Here is a 16,618-nt window from a genome sequence, read left to right as displayed (position 1 = left end):
TTCAGCAAAAAATAATTAATTAATTCATCAGTGGATACAAAAAAGGGAAATAAGAGATGGTTGAGTCATTTCTGTGTCAGTTCTACAGAAAAGCTTTCAAGGTCTTCCTAGGGCAATTATAAGGAAAGTGTGAAACAACTATGATTCTAAAATAAAAACTTGGAATCAAAAGGTACTTAATATAATTTTATTTTTTATTATTACTATTTTTTTAATGTGTATTCATTTTTGAGAGAGAGAGAAAAAGCATGAACAGGGGAGGGGCAGAGAGAGAGGGAGACACAGAATCTGAAGTTGGTTCCAGGCTCTGAGCTGTTGGCACAGAACCTGATGTGAAGCTCGAACTCGCACACTGTGAGATCATGACCTGAGCCAAAGTTGACACTTGACCGACTGAGCCACCCAGGGGCCCCTGGTACTTAATATAATTTTGAATACTTGGTGTTGAGATGAATCACAGTTATGTTTCAATTATATATAAATAAATAGTGCCTTGTTTATTAATAGAATTAAAATATTCTGAAAATTAATGTTTTAGTTTTTTTTTCTATCTCACATATTGAGAAGTTTACCATTTTCTTGTTCTTCTTAATCCTTCCTTTTCTCCCTCCCTCCTTTCTCCTGCATGTCACCAGTGCATGTGAAAATATTAATGATTTTTAAATAGAAAGTGTGAAGCATCAATCACTTCTCGTAGAAGATTCTTGAACACAAAAGAGTAGGCTTTAACAGAACTGACTGTCATCATGCCCAGTTCCACGGCTCAAAGACAATTTTAGATGCCCTAGGATCAGTGAGTTCTGTGGTCCCCACTGTATGTATCCAACACAGGGGATTGTGTGAAACTTATTTTGTTTCACACAAATCTCAGAAGATTTTGGTCAAGTTACAAAACAATTTTAGGACTATCCCAAATTCAAGGGATTACCGAATTACTCATATGGTTTGAAAATCAGAAATCCCTGTAACCTTCAGGTATCCTCAGGTATCTGGAGAATCAAGCTAGATTTACTCATTCTGTGTTTGTAGCAAGAGTTTTTGTTTTTAGCCAATGCAAAGCACTGGAAACAATGGTCATTTCTGACGCTCTGTCATACAGTTGCAAAGCATATTAAAACATGCGTTCTATGCTGCATTATTTGCAAGTTTATTTGTGATCACTGTTTGGTGCATGAAGAAATACACTTGGCTTAAAATGTGTCGCACTGTTACATTCAGCCTTCTGATATTTGTGCTACTTATATAAAATATATCTTTGTCAGCATGTAAGAATCCTAGGGATCTTATACAGGGAGGTAAAGTAGGGACAAAGCAGCCATGGTATCATGGCAGGATATACCGTGAATGTGAAACTTGGAGCTGGAAGGTTCAAGTAGCAGCCCTCCCACTTAGGATTTTTGTGGCCTTGGCCACAGCACTTAACCTTTATGAGCCTTGGTTTCCTCATATGGAAATGGTGGGAATCATTTCAGGAACCTATTTCATTCGGTTGTTGTGAATTTTGTTTGTTATTTGTTTATACTCTCTCTCATTCCACAAAGGATTTGAAATGGCATGTGTATATTTGAAGATAAAACGTATTTGTCAGTGCTTTGTAGATTACACAAATGTAAGCTACCAGCCATTACTTTGGGGACCTTTTGGGTTCCTGGGGAAGTCTATTCCTTAGAATGAAGCATTTTTAAGCAGATGTTCCAGACAGTTCTATTTAACAATTTCAAATAAAACAAATATTTATCCATGTGTGACATAGACTGGTTATAGGTGCCAATTTAAAATAAACCCATGGGAAAAGAAGACTCTCCAAGGCCTTTTGGCTGAAAACTAAGTGCAGCTAATAAAATTATTGGATTCTCACATACTTAATGGCCCTTAATTGAGAAGGTTATGTACAATGACTAGAGGTCTTAAGGAGTAACGCTTCAAAATACATTTGTGTTTTGTTAATCATCACAAACATGCATAAACATTTGAAAAAGGGCAGCGCTCATAGGTGCGAGTCCTTTTTCTTCAGCTTAAAGACAATGCTTTTGTTGCACTTAGAGTTGAAGGATACCTCACAAGAACACAGAGGCTTTGAAATACCAGTGGTCTGCTAGTTCCTTTAATTCGTTTTATTATCATGTGCCATTTGCCTTAATCTGGAGTTGCTAACCGTGCTTATCTGCCCTCTGCATCTAAAGCCTCCAGAAAGATTGCTCTGGCATGGCCTAATAGCTTTTATCAGCTCACCCAGTGGCTCTTAAGCTTTGATGCTTGAAACTCAGGAGTTAACCACACGGTGCCAAGCCCTTCTGAATACGTCAACTGCTTTCCTCCATAATTGATTGCTGTTTATGCCAAGGCAGCCACAAACCCTTCTCCTCCTTCCCTTTGTCAAAGTGAAATGGAACCTAAGGACAGAAGATAGTGGCTCTTTTGCCACACCCCCTCCGATTCTCATGGCCTAATTTGCTCAGAGAGGAATTACTTCTGGACATATGCATTGCCACAAGGTTGGACCCTCTCCCACTTTTGTCTTCTGCTGTAAACGCCTTTGATTTTTCGGTCTAGTCTCTATATAGTATATCTGAGCTGATAGTAAAATTGTTAATAATCTATACATTTTGGCTTCTCTGGCAGACATGCTTGCTTTTCATCCTTTTCTGTAAAAATGGTCTAGGGAAATTTACTTATTTAATTTTTTAGAGAGAGAGAGAGAGAGACAGAGCATGAGTGGGGGAAGGGAGGAGGCGCAGAGAGAGAGAGAGAGAGAGAGGGAGGCACAGCATCTGAAGCAGGCTCTAGGCTCTGAGCTGTCAGCACAGAGCCCAATGTAGGTCTTGAACCCACAAACCGTGAGATCGTGACGTAAGCCAAAGTCGTATGCTTAACTGACTGAGCTACCCAGGTGCCCCTGTCTAGGGAAATGTATTAAGTGAGCCTCTATTGTCTTTTAAATCTAAAAAATACCCCATTTCTAAACATTGAAACTTCTGAAAACATTCACTTGACATTCCAGTTCATGTTGCACAGAAAAATTATAAAAATCATGGAATAAGTTTTTTTCCCCACCCTTATAGTAAATAAAGCTGCATTTTCAATGACTACATGAGAAATACAGGCTTGAGAAGAGTTTTGCAATAAATGTTATATTCAGCAATTATGATTTCTCTGAAAATGAATAGTTAAGAGGCCGAGGGTCCACATGCATGAGAGAGAGAACGTTTTAGTGGTTAAAATGCTCTGACTTTAGCTAGGATGGATCAGCTGAATTCTGGGTTCCCATTTACCAGTTGTCTATCCTCAAACAGTTATTTAAACTCTCCAAGACTTCATTTCCTCACATATGAAATGGTGATGATGTTCCTAACTCACAGGATATTCGGGAGATAAAATGAGGCAAATATGTAAAGCACCTAATAAAATACTGGGCACATAATACCCAGCAAGTTAATGGCAGCAGCTATTGCTGTGATTTTTGTTGTTGACAAGCTGAGAAAAAAAGTAGCATTTTTTTTTAGTGTTCCTTCTGCTAAAGTCAATTTAGAAAACTTCCCTCAGACATACCATAATCTCTAAGCAGGAAACAGGCAGCCTTGGAAGAGCAGAGTTTGGAGACTGGATTCTGTGTGGGGAGGGCCACAGCCCAAATCTCAGACTGCCTTCTCCCTGCTAATTTGTAGCATCATATGATGTGACTGTACCGTCCTGAAGAGGTTAGTTACTCCTCTGCACTTAACAATGTCACCTCAATTTTTATTAACAGGAACTTTACACTTCTTAATCCCATTCTTGCAAGGGAAAGAGAATCTTTTTCCCCCCTTCTCCCTCCCACTTCTCTCCCCCAGAGAAAGAGCTTCACACACCATTTGGGATGTTATAAAAATGGAAAAGACTCAAGTTTAAAATAATATAGCGAGTGGTTGAAAAGCTGCTCATCTACCTTCACGTTCGCCTTCTTAGTCCTTTGCGTTTACATGTAGCCTTTCTTTCAAAGAAACAATTCATCTTTCATATGTCTTATGCCATTCACTCCTTTATATCTAATTGGCCCAGTGATTTCCTCTGCTTAAATGTAGCATTTATCAATCACAACTAGCAATGCATGTTATGGTATTAACAGAAAATTCCACAGGACCCTCTTCACGCTGGGGAAAGGGAACATCTGCTACTTTTATATTAGGATGCCAGGATTTAGAGGTCAATGTGTTTCCCCATCAAGGCTTAAGGCTTTGGGGATCAGGGGAAGTGTCAGGCTCCAAGCAGCATAATGAATGGCAGTTGCTGACTGGCGAGGTTTGCCTGTTCTCAACGGGGGATAGTGCTGTTCAGCATAATGAGCTGGGTCTCTGTGTGCTAAACGTACCCAGCTTGGGGAGGGAGGCAGACTCTGCCTCCCCCACCCCCCACCCCCACCTCCAAGTTCCGAACTGTATTTTCATCTTGGAAGAAATTATATTGAGATCTTCATTAGTGGCACCCAGCAGGGTTAAGGCTCCATGAGGGCTGATAAGCTCTATGGCTAAAAAACCCATCAGCCTTTGTGCAAGGAGCTGAAGGTTTAAGTTGCTTGAACTGGAAAGAGTCTGAAGAGGTGATTATGTTAAGCAAGTAATGTGTATCGGTAACATGGAATCAAATTATTAGGGTCAGTAACTCCTGGCTTTCCCAGTGCATTAAATGAAGACATAACATTGCATTTGTGCCGGGTTCTTCTTGATGCCACGAGTGTCAGCACTGACCGGTCATATGTACTTCACAGCATGTCACCTCTAATTTCATGGGATTATCTGCACTGTTGCTTTAATAGATACTCATGATCTTCAGCTTCCTTTGAACTCACAGCAGGGCAGTGCAAAGTCATTATTGTGAACACTTCTGTGCTTTTTGTGTTACATATAAAATTATTATTACTATCATTGAGAAAGGGAGATATATCTTGCTCTCATGCTTCCAAAAGCGTGCAACTTACTTGCTGATGAGGGAAGCTACCGAAGGGGAAAAACTGAATGGGAAAGACCTTTCTGAAGGTTAGTGTTAGAAAGGTGTCAAGGCAGTAACTTAGTATTAGAGAGGTATAGAGGACCATGGTTCTCAAAGAACGGTCCCCTGGCCAGTCACATGGGAATTGCCCAGGAACTTGTCAGAAATGCAAATCCTACTGAATCAGAAACTCAAGGTGGGTTCAGCAAACTGTGTTTTGAGAAGCCTTCCAGGAGGTGGCTGTATGCTCAAGTGTGAGAAACACTGCTATGGCATTTACGGGGGACCAGAATGGGATAGACCCATTTGTTCTGGGGGTAGAAAAGTAGAGAAGACAAGTGAAGTGTCTGCTCCCATGGACCTTATCAAATTACAAAGGAATATGTAGTACTTCTCCCCAGCAAAACACACATACAACAACAGATCCTGTAATTATCGTGTACACCATTTTAGTCTTTGTCTGAATCAGCCTGTTATCCTATCGTCTTTGCTTTCAGAGAATGACTAACAAAAGATGACTAATAAGCAATTCCTTTGTGCATTTCAGAACCATCCCCCTTGCAATCTGTATATCCATGGCCATCGTCACCACCGGCTACGTGCTAACAAATGTGGCCTACTTTACGACCATTAGTGCTGAGGAGCTGTTGCTTTCAAATGCAGTGGCAGTGGTAAGTCCAAGTTGGGAACATGCCAATTTGAATTTAGGTTAATGAGTTGATGCAATTTTACAGTAGTTCCCTCCAGCAGAAAGTGTTTTGAAATTCAGTAATCTTTTCTTGACCTGAATGATAATGAGTATATAAAAAATTTAGAACACACCTTAGCAATTCCATTTAACTGAGACAGCCAAAGTCCTATATGGTTTCCTGCATTGTTCGTTTCCTGTAAAACATTTCCACATATACGTGCTGGGAAATGCATTTCCACATGTGCATGTTGAATAGAAGATACTTTTGCAACGTGACTTTAAGGATAGGTGGGCAGTTACTGAACTTAAATGAATGTATTTTTTGGCATGCAAATTGTGATTTATTCTTTATTCTTTCCTGTTCATAAACTTTTCAAATGCTGAGTTCAAATCTTTTTTCCAAAGCACCACTTAAGAATTTCCAAAGGACCATACGTATTTGTTTTTTCTAGTATATCCTTTTGAATACCAGTAATGGGATATTATTAATTTTAGGAAATACTGAGTTATTCAAAGTTAAGCAGATGTCATTGCTCTAGCACTTCTCAGAATACTAAAGATGCTAATGTGCATTTTAACTCCCTAAGAAGTGGATACTTATAATTTTACAACACTTTCCAAAATTTATTTGACCTCAGGACCATCTTTGCTCTCAAAGGTCATGTTACAGGAATGTTATTCTGTGACACATACTTTTATTTTGTATCAAAACTTAGCTGGTAAAGGAGCATTTATTTGTGACCTCATAACAATGAAGGGTGAAAATATAACTTCCCATCGCTAGATGTCAGTTCCTTTTAAAATAGTCACTATTACCTCATATCGGCAACATCCACAGGGAACAAATTATCTCATTTCGTGTGAACCTCCGTGCGTGTTCACTGTATTAAAGCAAGACTTTGCCACTGCTGTAAGTCCTAACAGACAACCAAACGTACAAAGTTTGCTAATGTCGGGTCAGTCATCTCATCTTCCCAGACAAAGGGCAGCACTTACTCTTTGAGTGCAACGTGGCCCATTAATTACATAGCACCAGCTGCATCAAGGACAACTAAAGAATCCCACATAGTGGTTGTTGGGTTTTCGTTTTTTGTTTTTTGGTTTTTTTTGAAAATACATCCTTCATGGAAATTTGCAGTGTTGCATATACTATGGCATGAAAGGAAATTTTGGAAGTTTTGTTTATCTTTCATATTTTCTGTGGCTTGATCTTCTCAAGCTTGTATTTGTATTCTAGCCTTTTTATGGGAAACCACAGAAGGAACTGGCAGATCCCTGAGAGGGAGGGAGTGACTCAATACAGAGAGATTCAGCTAATGTGATTATTCTAGGCACAAGATTTTTGGAAGTGGTCGTATATAGGTGAGATAAGCGATTAAGTCATCAATTATTTCTCAGTATACTTTGTGTCCTAACAGGAGGATTGGGATATGAAACAAGTTATCTGTAATACTTCTCAGTGTACATTTGTACCTCACTATAAAAATGTGGCTTTCCAGGTTGAAGAGAAGGCATTGAAGGATTTCTGTCTCCAGTGGGAGAACTTCTGAATTGAGCTTTTTTTTTTTTTTTTTACTTACCAGAATCAGAGATGATAGACATCGTAGTTAATAAAGATTCAATAAATGGATCGTTGCTTTTTGAAAGTAGAGAGAAGGTGCTTATTTAGACCTTTGGCCATAGTTTTGCAAAAAGCAATGGCACGATACTGCTTTTGATTATGGTCTAAGAAGTTAGCCTGACCCTCACCACAAAAAAAGATTATAAAGCATACACGTATCACCAGACTAAAAAAGAAAGTCAGAGAGCGAGTTTGGACTAAATTGTTTCATTTTATTCCACTTTCTGGCAGAGCATTAATTTGCTTCGTTCTGTCTCTCACTAGACCTTTTCTGAGCGGCTACTGGGAAATTTCTCATTAGCAGTTCCGATCTTTGTTGCCCTCTCCTGCTTTGGCTCCATGAATGGTGGTGTGTTTGCTGTCTCCAGGTGAGCGAGTTCAAGCATTTCCAGAAATGCATTTCTGTTTTTGAGATTGGATGTGATAAGAGTAGGCTTAAAAAGAAAAGAAATAGTGCCTCCAAACCTGTTGTTTTTAAAGAGACATGTAAGATCCAAGTCCTCGTCCAAGTATCAATAGCATGTCTCATTCTGCCCAGTAGAGGGCACTGCTTGTCTACTCATAGCCTACACTGAAGCCTGGCAGGGAACTTTTTTCTTTTTCTTTTCTTTCTTTTTCTTTTTCTTCTTCTTCTTTTTTTTATAGTATGTCTACAGAGTCTAACAACAGCATTTTATTTCTGGTGATAAAATCTCTGTTTCTCTAAAGGTGACAGGAGAAAAAGTAAAGCAAGAGACGCCAGAAATCACTACCCCACCACGTGTGTCCCTTTTGTTTTGTTTGATGCAAAAGTCCCCTTTATTTTAACATAAGATTAAAATCCAATCAGAAAAATACAAATATAAGGTCATACATGTGCATGTCTGTGCGCGCGTGCACGCGTATGTGTGTGTAGGTGTATGTATTGGGCTGGATCGGATTGACAGCACGCATACAATACTAAGAATCTAGAACTAGATTCACCCTCAGCTATTTACATGTAGGGAGAGCTATGCTGAGTCGAATGTTGCTATTGTTTCCCCTCAAAGAATAATGTAATGTGTTGGTAGATTTTCTGAAATTCGAAGTCAGATTTCTCTTGATTCTCTGCCTTATCTGAAAAGTGAAACCGAAGTGATCTCCTAAGAAATGACAAACCATATGGTATAAAATTAGATGCAAGTGTTCTCTTCGGTTTCTGGATTTTTCCCTTTGAAATGATCAATTATCCAGTCAACTCCATCCACATTTTTCTCCCATCAGGTTATTCTATGTTGCGTCTCGAGAGGGTCACCTTCCAGAAATCCTCTCCATGATTCATGTCCGCAAGCACACTCCTCTGCCAGCTGTTATTGTTTTGGTAATGCATATTAAAAAGTATACCTAGATAGAAGCTTGAATAATGGGTTAGCAAAGAGGAATTCAAACCAGACTGTAGCTAGTGCTTTACTTTCTATTCGTTGCTAAATCGGATCTATATATATCTTGGTGGAGAGTGAGAGGCAGGATATTTTCCATCGCTTCCCAGTATTTCTTATTCAGTATTTCTGATGTGTATTTGATGCTATGGGACAATAACCACATCACTTCTTTTGCACCTTTGTAGAAATGCGTGAGGTCTAAGGGAAGTGATTACCTTGGCTTCTGTCATCGACACAGAGTCTCACAAAAAAGAATGTAGAACGAGTCCCATTTCTACATACTGAAAGTGGAGCTAAAAGCCACAGTCCAACAGCACCAAGATGTCATATCATAGGCCCCTTATAATGAAATGCACGCAAAATTAGAGGCAAAATTGGATGAAATCCTAGACAGTGCAGTGATTCTGTGATAAAAAAGGGAAATATTTGAGTGCACCTCTAAAGGGAAGAAATAAAAGCACCAAACCTGAGATGCGAGTTATAGAATTCATCATGCAGAGAAAAGTAGTTGTGAAGGGTCGGGTACAGAAGACTGTGCAAGGTATAAAAGTCCTCAAATACCCATTGGCAATGTTATATTCACTTTTACCTACTACTTTGTAACATTTTTGTCAAATGGAATCTGCTGTCAGGGACCAGAGTAGAATACATTGGACACTTTGCTCTATGCATTTAATCTGTTTCAGAATGTTTCCTTGAAATTTCTTTGTAAAGTATGCATCCTCTCTGTGCGGAATCTGGAAGTTAACGTCACTTGTGGGAACAGAATGTATTATTCGGTGAAGAGGGCTTTCATTTTAAGCCTCTGGTATCAGTGGTGCTGTCCTTGGCATGTGCAGCTGCAGAGACATTGCTAAGCTGATCTCTGTGCTTCATTCTTTTCTGCAGTCTTGAGGGTCACACATGGCAAGCACACGGGCAGAGTAAGTGTGGAGGAAGAAAAGGTCAATATTTTGCATTCGGGAGACAGCAGAATCCCCTAGAAGTGGCTGTGTTTCATGTGTGTGCATAGCCAAGGGCCTCTCAGAAACCATTTACAGAGCCCTCTGTGCGTTTTCTAATTGGGCACACTTTTGATCTGGGGCATTAGTTATTTACCAATCCTCTCAGTCTCTAGATCTTTAAATTTAAGTCATTGACTATCCGGTGTTTTATTCTTTGAAAACACATTCTCTTCTCTCAAATGAAAAAAAATAAATAAATAAATAAACCGACTAAAAACTAAACATCCACATAAAATTCTCTCTGATTAAGTGGTAATGGTGTTCTTCTCATGCTGCTACTGCGTAATGGAGTATAAGAGCAGAAAATACAGAATATCAGTGTGGTAGATTATCAGTATAAATAATCATGAAAAAGATCATCATAATTTGTAGTGATGTTATTGTTTGTTATCAGCTGTGTTCTCTCTTAACTCACTGAGTGTGGTTTTTCTCCCCCTTCCCCCAGCACCCCTTGACGATGATAATGCTCTTCTCGGGGGACCTCTACAGTCTGTTGAATTTCCTCAGTTTTGCCAGGTGGCTTTTTATTGGGCTGGCGGTTGCTGGGCTGATTTATCTTCGATACAAACGCCCAGAGATGCATCGTCCTTTCAAGGTAACCTCAGTAATCTTGATGGGTTTACATAAATCTTTCCCCTAATACCTAGTCCTCCCTTAGTCATAACTTGATGATGAGGAACTTGGGCGGGGGGCAGCATCCTCTGGAATAAAATGCTTAACTCTTGCAGGCAGTGCCTTCTTATCGGATTTATTTTAGCTTGGAAAAATAATTCAGCAAGTTGTTTATGTGCAGTGCCTAACTTTATATGTCACATTTCTGAAAAGTGGTAGATATATAGGGCATTTGTCATGTTGCTTTCTCTTGAATGTGTCTAATGACCTGATGTGTTCAAAGTATGGGATACTTGTGTTTTTATGCTGAGTAATTGTGGATAGCCATGCTGAGAAAGACAGAAGCAGATACATATGGAATCGTCACTAATTGAAACTCTAAAAAGGATGCTACTTTACAAAACAGGCACTTTAAGTATTCTTAGATGTTATGACTTGTTATGTTGCTCTTCTTATACATCCTAGAAGGTATATTCTAGAAGGAATAAAAATGTAAAATAAAGAGGGAAAGTGAAGATGTATCAACATATCCTTAATAGAATACCCTTTACTGTGACTAAGCATTTCCTTTTTTTTTTTTTTTAAATTTTTTTTTTTCAACGTTTATTTTTTTTATTTTTTGGGACAGAGAGAGACAGAGCATGAACGGGGGAAGGACAGAGAGAGAGGGAGACACAGAATTGGAAACAGGCTCCAGGCTCTGAGCCATCAGCCCAGAGCCTGACGCGGGGCTCGAACTCACGGACCGTGAGATCGTGACCTGGCTGAAGTCGGACGCTTAACCGACTGCGCCACCCAGGCGCCCCAAGCATTTCCTTTTGCAAGAGTTGATGAATATGTTTCTCATCTCCTTTAGCCTTGAACGTTCATGGATTGATTTGACCTCACTATCTATTTGCTTTTAAGAAATAACACAGATAATGTTGTCAGTCATGTTGTCAGAATTTGTTTCTAATTACATCCATTGCCTAATGCTGGCAACATCTTTATTAGCGGTTGAATAGGAGTTGGTCTGTTTTATCCCTGTCAGTTCTTATTGTGAGTCTCCCAAAGAAAATCAATATGCACTGAAAGGCTTCAACACGTAACAAGCAGCCCGTGCTCTTGACTCTACATTCAAGCAGATTCTAATCATAATTATCAAAGAGCCAACCTTTTAAAATCAAAAACATAAGTCACACTGGTACTTAACTAGTGAAACAATTCAAAGAAAACATCTCTCATGAAACATACTTCATTATCCTAGGTTTGTTCTTTTCAAAGATTTTTTTTTAAAGATTTAAGGGAGTAGGTTTGCTACATTCTCTGTGCCCTATTAAAGAGCTGTTGCTATTACGGTAAGGTGGGATGGTGCCTGTAACCTGCTCACATGACCAGCGGGGATCATCTGATCGTATGACTTGACCGACACACTCTTCTTGAACCCTTCTTCTGTCTCTGGAACTGTTTGAAGTGATTTTTTTTTTCCCCCTTGTGCTGTGTTCCAGGTGCCACTGTTCATCCCGGCTTTGTTCTCCTTCACGTGTCTCTTCATGGTGGCCCTTTCCCTGTATTCGGATCCATTTAGTACAGGGATCGGTTTCATCATTACTCTGACTGGGGTCCCTGCATACTATCTCTTTATCATATGGGACAAGAAGCCCAAGTGGTTTAGAAGAATGTCAGGTAAGACTCTTACACAGTTTCAGGACCTCTTGAGAGACTATATTGTAGAAGACCCGTCTATGTGTACATACACACATGCACCTTAAAGTTAAAAGTATGAGTAAGGCAACTGCTAGTTTAAATACATTATTACATGTTAATTAGAACTAGGAGAAGAAGCAGCAGGAAGGATGTTTAGGGTAGAGCCACTCAATCCTTTCAGGATATTTAGTTTGAGCTGCTCTAATCACTTCTTCAGAGAGCTTTTTTAGATAGAATTTTATCAGCAGTTCTATAAATGACCTAATTGCTTTCTCGAATCCCTTACTAACCTAATTATTTTTTACTCTGGGTTGAGCTCAGCTTATTGATTCTATAGCATAACCTGCTCTTGCTGAGTGATAGGGAGTTAGGCAGAGCCCTGCAAAGGCCTCAAATATCATGATTACGACACAACCCTATTTCATAGGCATGGGGAATCGCTAAAGGGTCGTAAGAACAGCAAGAACAATGAAGAGAAGAATTATACCTCACATTTATGTTGTGATTTCTGTGTGTTAGCACATATATGACCTTATTTAATCCTTGTAACAACCTTCTGAAGTAGGAAAAATCATTATCTCCATTTTCCAGATACTGAGTTATAAAGTAGAAGAATTCGTATAACTTGTTCCAAGTCATGCGGATATTAGGTAGACGAGCTAGAATTCAAATTCAGGCAGTCCTGTATTTTATAAAAATTGTTGTGGGTACAGTGAGGATGGATTACAGAGGGTCAAGGCTGAAAGGGCCCACGATTGGTAGTTACCACGGTAACCCTGCATAAGGACTGAGAAGGCTCTGATCATGGACGGTGCTGGCAGGGTCCAAGAGAAAGTGAAAGATATTAAAGAGGAAAACCTAAAAGGTCTCTGGGACCAGGTAAATTGCGGGGAGAAGAAATATAGGAGAGGAAATATTGGGGAGAGTAGATAGAAAGGGTGCTTAGGACAGCCTCTGTTGACAGCCTACCTATCTGTCAGGGCTCTGCTGAGTGAGGTTTTTCCTTACCTTATCTTGTTCTGTCTTGCACAAGCGCCATATGTGAGATGGTGCTTATTAGTCCTATGTCTGATGGGAAACAGGACTCAGGGAGACAGAGAATTTATTTTTGAGTGTAAAGATTTTAAACCATTGAGGCAGGATTTGAACCCACATCTGCTGGACGTCAAAGTCCATGGTCTTTCTAGAGTGGGCACCTGAAGGACACGAGAGAAGTGAAAAATATAGCCAGAGGAACAACCATGTTCTTGCTACTGAGTTAGGGGAGTTTAGAAAACAACTTTTGTTCTCACCCACTTGAATTTACTTCTTTTACTGTAATTAATTTTTACAAACCTGGTAAAAAGTTCAGGGAGATTTCTGATATCTCTGATAAAATTGTGAACAAATAATGTCAGTGTTATTAAAACTCAAAAACAAACAAACAAAAAAAAACCCTGCAATAATATGTCTACATATTGACTCTCTAGTGTGCTACAGAAACTCATTTAGAAGTCAGCTATTTAAAATAGACTTTTGATACTACTCTTTATTAGCTTTTAATTGGTATTTGGTATATTTAGACCTTACACTGCTATTTATATCTGAATTTTGTTTTCTAGCTGGTAACACTATTCCCTGAAGAGGTATTACTATAAAAATTGGGTTCCTCAAGGCTAACACGGGCACACTGATTGTCTAGCAGGGTATTTAAGCTCGATTTCTTGTTAGATCACACCAGTTTTCTGTGGGATATTTTTAGTTCCGTTTTCTCCATGGTAGGCAGCAAATATAGAAACTTTTCTGAAAGGAAAAAGAATCTTGTTGAACAATAACTACCATCCTGATGACCAACGTTTAAGACGAATTAGCGTTCATCACTGTGAGGACTGGGTCTATCTCAGATCCTGGCCAGAGACAGTTCACACCCCTGAGCACCATGGAAAAGCCAGAGAACTGAAGAGGAAAGAGCTAGTACTCCTACAGTTGGGCTATGATGAGAAGGAGTATGATGAAAGAGCCAACTCCATGCTTTCCCCCACGTAGTAGGGATTGTGTTCTTCCTGTTGGGAGGCAGGCAACCCTCAGTGCCCTTTCCTGTTGCTAACATGCACGTATTTTGCACCATTTCTTTGTCAGTGCATACCAGCTACCCACTTTTCACACTTGACCCCTCTTTGATGGTTTTCCACGCTCATGTGATGTTGAAGTTTTTTGTTGTTTTTCTGTCTCTAATGATGTTTCAAACATCTCCAAGGACTCCAAATTTAGTGTAGCCGTTTGTGAAAGCAGCCGCCATGCAATAGTCCCCTAATGGTTATTTGGATCTCAAAAATGCCATTAAGTCTTACCAGGGAGCATGGCAATTCTGCCTTTAAACTGTGAGCCTTGTAACCCTTTATCTTTATAGCTGCCTTGAAAGTGAGTAGCAAAAACAACAATCCTCCATAATTTTGTTTGATTTTCCTCTTAGGCGGCATTCTTGTAGTAAAATAAAGAAAATTCATAATATTTATTGCTGCGATAGCAAGTATTTTCCTCGCCTTTGGCCAAAACAAAACACTCATACACAGACACACAAACAGCAGAGTCTTGCCCACTACCTTGCCTCTTTTCCCAACTGCCTCCTCATTAGGAAAAAAAACTCAGTGTGAACTTGGAGAGCATCTGTGATTTGATATCAAATTTTTGTTGTTGTTGTTGGGTAACATTCTTTAGACCTTCTGTTGTCATTTATTTTCACCCTAATATACATGAACAGGTTAGCCTTCTGAAATGATAGTTGATCAAAATACATCTTTGCCTAAGGTGCTTCCGCAAACAATGTGAGGTGACCGAACAGCCTTCAGAAAATGGTGAAAAAGCCATGCGGTACAGATAGCCAGGAATGTTCAGAACCAGGGGATCTGAGATTTTCTGAGATTTGATGAATTTCTCTGGCCACAGGATGCCAGTGTTGAACCACATTTTGTTTGATAGCATTCCTAGGGTGAAAAGAAAATGTGCTCTTAAGGGAATAGTCAGATACACAGAACACATTTTTCTGCCATCTGTGACAGAGTAGTGAATTTTTCTGGGTATTTTTTTAAATGTATTTATAGAAACATGAGCTTCTCACCCAAGGAAAATGGGGCAGACACCCCACTGACTTACTCAAATACATAGAGGTAGCTAGACGTGGCCAGCCCTGGCTAGGGCCAGCAGCAGCTGTTTTACTTGGCTGCCCCTATTTATCAGCCCAACTGTGTCAGGGCTGAGATGAGTGGGGTGACCGGAAATTGGTCCCTCTTGTCAGGGCAAGATATGGAGGGCAACTGTATTTAAGCAACATCTTTGATTACGAACAAGGGTACTTGGGAGCACCAGCAAAATGATCCTAGGCCATCTTTGTAGACAATGACTTTGTAATTCTGGGGTTCTAAAATCATATGCTTCTTACAGTCTGTCACGATAACTTCGTTTATGATACCTCCTTGAAAGCTGTGTAATGCATTTGACTGGCTGTTCAAGAAGACTGCATTGCCATATTTTAAATTAGTTAAGCTTGCCTACATTGCTCAGGGGCCCAAACCATCTTCACTGTAAGGCTAAAATGAAACCATGCATGAGAAATGTTTTGGAAGCTGTTTTTTTTTTTAAACAAAAACAAACAACAACAAATAAAACAAACAAACAAAAAACAACACACATACTGTTATTTTTACTATGGCTTGTGGAGAAGATTGGTTTTGTGCTAATACTTCACAGACTTAGCCCGTTTTGGCTACAGGTCCCCATACTTGTACCAAGTGTTCTTGGGTAAATCAGCTTTTGCAAGGTTAGTTGTTTCAGCTGATTTCAAAAATGACTGAACATGAAAAGTAAAGCTAAAAATACTGCAATTGCTATTTGCTCTTGGGGCTTGCAGATACTGAAAACACCAAATTCAGACTCACTGGCTCAACTTTGTTTGAAAGGATAGTGTCATGGAGTTGATTATCTCCAAAGGCAAAAGCCTTAAATGAGCATGGATGCAGCTGAATTCCACATGCTCTGCATCTTTTCTGGGCAAGCAGGAAGCTTCTATAGAGGGTTACTTGGGTCTGCTGAGTACCTCTGTCTGACCCCATGGATGTAGATGACCTAGAAGGAGAAGATGGTTTAGCTCTAACAGCTTACTCAGGCCAAAATCAGTCACTTCTGCCCAAACCTCCTTTATGATGACAGTTATTCAAATTTTGAGATCCCAGGAGAGAATATGAGAGTCAGAGGAGAGAATGTAACAGAACTGATTGAACACGGAAGAAGGGAATGGGTGTGCAGAACCAGAAGACAGATTCTTTGCCCCTCTGTGTGCTGCTGAATAGATGATCTAAATTGAGCTTTCAGAAAGGAGAATGTCACACTAGCAAAGCATCAGGATCTCTAAGTTGTTCTCCTTTTCTCTGAAACTGATGCTGTGTTGTGACATGGATAAGTAAGAGGTCTAAGAAAGCAAAGGGCTGGGGGTCCCAGAATGCAGAAACAGACTTTTGGAAAAGGCTTTTGTTCAGTAGATAAATGTGAGTAGGCAACCCTCCCCCCGCCACCCTCCCCACATGCACAGAAGTGAGCGCGCGCACACACACACACACACACACACACACACACACACACAAGCCAGTCATGGGAGGAAGAGTTG

General features: G+C 39.7%; 1 protein-coding gene across 4 annotated transcripts in view; it reads left to right on the top strand.

Moving 5' to 3' along the window:
• SLC7A11 (solute carrier family 7 member 11) overlaps nt 1-16,618 on the top strand; it is a 131,952-nt gene that overhangs the window by 50,002 nt on the left and 65,332 nt on the right. For 3 of the 4 annotated variants that reach the window (XR_013555138.2, XM_078445737.2, XM_060654175.3), the window contains exons 7-11: nt 5,513-5,636; nt 7,542-7,645; nt 8,520-8,616; nt 10,127-10,276; nt 11,781-11,958. Coding sequence is in view for 3 of the 4 variants with exons in the window: in XM_078445737.2 (XP_078301863.1) it covers nt 5,513-5,636; nt 7,542-7,645; nt 8,520-8,616; nt 10,127-10,276; nt 11,781-11,958 (653 nt within the window). In the remaining variant the exon portion in view is untranslated. The remainder of the gene's footprint in view (nt 1-5,512; nt 5,637-7,541; nt 7,646-8,519; nt 8,617-10,126; nt 10,277-11,780; nt 11,959-16,618) is intronic. The other variant, XM_060654176.3, reaches the window with a different exon arrangement.

The sequence above is a fragment of the Panthera onca genome, chromosome B1 (assembly GCF_046562875.1).
Source record: "Panthera onca isolate mPanOnc1 chromosome B1, mPanOnc1 haplotype 2, whole genome shotgun sequence".
NCBI lineage: Eukaryota > Metazoa > Chordata > Mammalia > Carnivora > Felidae > Panthera > Panthera onca.
This window is presented reverse-complemented; position numbering and strand designations above follow the sequence as displayed.